A 2,206-nucleotide genomic window follows, 5' to 3' on the forward strand; every position below is an offset into this window, starting at 1 on the left:
CCAAATTGAGTTTCTACTAAATTGTAGAAAGCTTCAATACAAGGTCGGGTTTGAGCTTTGGTAGCGAGTAAATACAACCAAGTGGATCGAGAAAAATCATCTACAATGGTTAAAAAAAATCTTGAACCATCATAGGCAATGGTGGGACTAGGACCCCACAAATCACAGTGAATAAGTTTAAATATGCTGGATGATTGATGCATGCTTTCAGGAAAAGGTAATTTATGAAATTTGGCAAGTGGACAAACATTGCAAGGAATTTCATTCATTGAATTAATTTGTGTGCTTACAATGGGATCAGAAATCATCCTTAGTCTAGGAAAAGATAAATGACCGAGGCGACAATGCCATAGGTCAAATGGAGTAACAGTATGAGCACTAGGGGGGTAAGTATGTAAAACAGGGGAAGTATGGTGTGTGTAATCAGAAAGTGACTGAACAAGAGCTAAAGGTGAGACCGAGGAGCAGATGAGGTGATATAAACCATGTTGAAGCTCACCCTTCCCAATCGTTTTCTAAGAAAGCAGGTCCTGTATGAAACAAGAATTAGAGAAAAATAACAAACAACAAGTCAGAGATTGTGTTAACTTGGTTGCTGAAATTAAATTGAAAGAGAAAGAAGGAACATAGAGAACATCCCTTAAAAGAATGGTATCGGTCAACTGAATATGGCTAATATGGGTAACAGAAACAAGAGTCCCATTTGGGAGCTTCACAGAATAAGCAACAATGGAACAAATGGTGGTAAAAAAAGTAGTACTACAAACCATATGGTTTGTAGTACTACTTTTTTTACCACCATTTGTTTGTAGCACCTGTGTCCAAGATCTAACGTGAAGAACAATTTTGGAGAGTGGCGTGTGTGTGTGTGGAAAAGCATGATGCCATACCAGACATTTTAGATGCCGAGAGAGCAAAATTGGGAGGTTTGGAAGTGATGTTCGAATGAAGAACAGAAGCCGCTGTTGGAGGATCCTGAGGTCGAAGTAGAGACATCAGTTGCTGATATTGAAGCTTGGTCAAACCCATCCGGTCATCACTGGAGACTTCCAATTCATGATCGACAGATAGTGAAGCTTGATTTGCAAGTGGGACAGAAAGGGAATTCTGCTTGGTATGGAATTTGTGCCAGGGAGGATAGCCCATCAATTTGTAGCACTTTTCAACAGAGTGACCAGTGAGGTGACAATGAGAGCACAGAGGGGCAATGGCATTACCAAGCTTGAAATAGTTTTCCATAGAGTGGCCAGTTATTTTGCAATGAGTGTAATAGGGGCGGTCCTTTTTGGATTTATGGTTTGATTTGGGTGGAAAGGATTTCTGGGCGGCAAGGGCAAGTGTTTCAGTGGGGGAAAAGCTAGGGATCAGTTGATGGTGTTTCTCTTGTTGTTGAATTAGAGAAAACACCTTAGTGACCGGAGGAATGGGATCCATCAACATTATTTGATCTCTGATGGGGGAATAGGAATCGTTCAACCCCATCAGAAATTGAAGGACAGAGTCCTTCTGGTGTCAATCCGTGAAGGTTTTTGAGATGCCACAAGTACAAATTGGTAAAGGATCATAAATGGAAAGTTCATCCCAAATGGACTTTAGCTTACCGTAGTAAACACTAACCGGATCGTGTTCTTGAAGAAGACCAGCCAACGCCTTCTTCAACTGGAAAATCCGAGGACCATTTTGTTGAGAGAAACGGTCCTGGAGATCTTGCCAAATATCAGCAGCATTATCAACAAACACCACGCTGGATTTGAGGGAAGGGGTGATGGAATTTTGAAGCCAAGAAACCACCATGTCGTTGCATCTCTCCCACAAATCGAGTAAAGGATCGGCGGGGAAAGTAGGTTTGACAAGAGCACCGGAAATAAAACCAAGTTTATTCTTGGCTCGAAGGGCTCGGCGCATGGCTCTAGACCAGGTGGGATAGTTATCGGTGGTGACTAAATCGGGAACCAAAGTGACGGCAGGACTGTCGCCGTGGTCAAGCCGGAAAGGATTGGTGGGATCGGCAAGGTTAAGGTATGGATTAGAGGTGTTTAGGCTTAGGGATTTGGGCGAATCTGGAGGGGTTGAAAGGCCAAAGTTTTTCGTCGATGATTCCTCTCAAGGCGCTCTGATACCATGTAACAAAAGGAAAATGCAGCAAGAAGAATGAAAACAGAGTAGAGAGGCCAAGAGCGATGGAGAAGATGAAGTACTGTTATTC

The 2,206-nt window shown here is 42.6% G+C and overlaps 1 protein-coding gene across 1 annotated transcript; it reads right to left on the reverse strand.

Moving 5' to 3' along the window:
* Positions 1–495: 495 nt before the first annotated feature.
* LOC116138703 lies at positions 496–1,905 on the reverse strand. Its single transcript, XM_031424388.1, has 3 exons — positions 1,618–1,905; positions 891–1,506; positions 496–530 (listed from the first exon to the last, which is right to left on the reverse strand). Exons 1-3 carry the CDS (start codon positions 1,903–1,905, stop codon positions 496–498), a joined length of 939 nt encoding a protein of 312 aa, XP_031280248.1.
* Positions 1,906–2,206: the final 301 nt, after the last annotated feature.

This window comes from Pistacia vera, unplaced genomic scaffold (assembly GCF_008641045.1).
Source record: "Pistacia vera cultivar Batoury unplaced genomic scaffold, PisVer_v2 Contig343, whole genome shotgun sequence".
Taxonomy (NCBI): Eukaryota; Viridiplantae; Streptophyta; class Magnoliopsida; order Sapindales; family Anacardiaceae; genus Pistacia; species Pistacia vera.

Bases quoted from the DNA above. Each gene is read 5' to 3' on its own strand.
- LOC116138703 (XM_031424388.1), bottom strand. From the start codon at position 1,905: ATGCGCCGAGCCCTTCGAGCCAAGAATAAACTTGGTTTTATTTCCGGT. The intron at 1,507-1,617 runs GTTAGTGTTTAC...GATTGACACCAG, and splicing joins TTCTTCAAGAACACGATCCG to AAGGACTCTGTCCTTCAATT. The intron at 531-890 runs GTATGGCATCAT...TGTTTCATACAG, and splicing joins CTCGGCATCTAAAATGTCTG to GACCTGCTTTCTTAGAAAAC.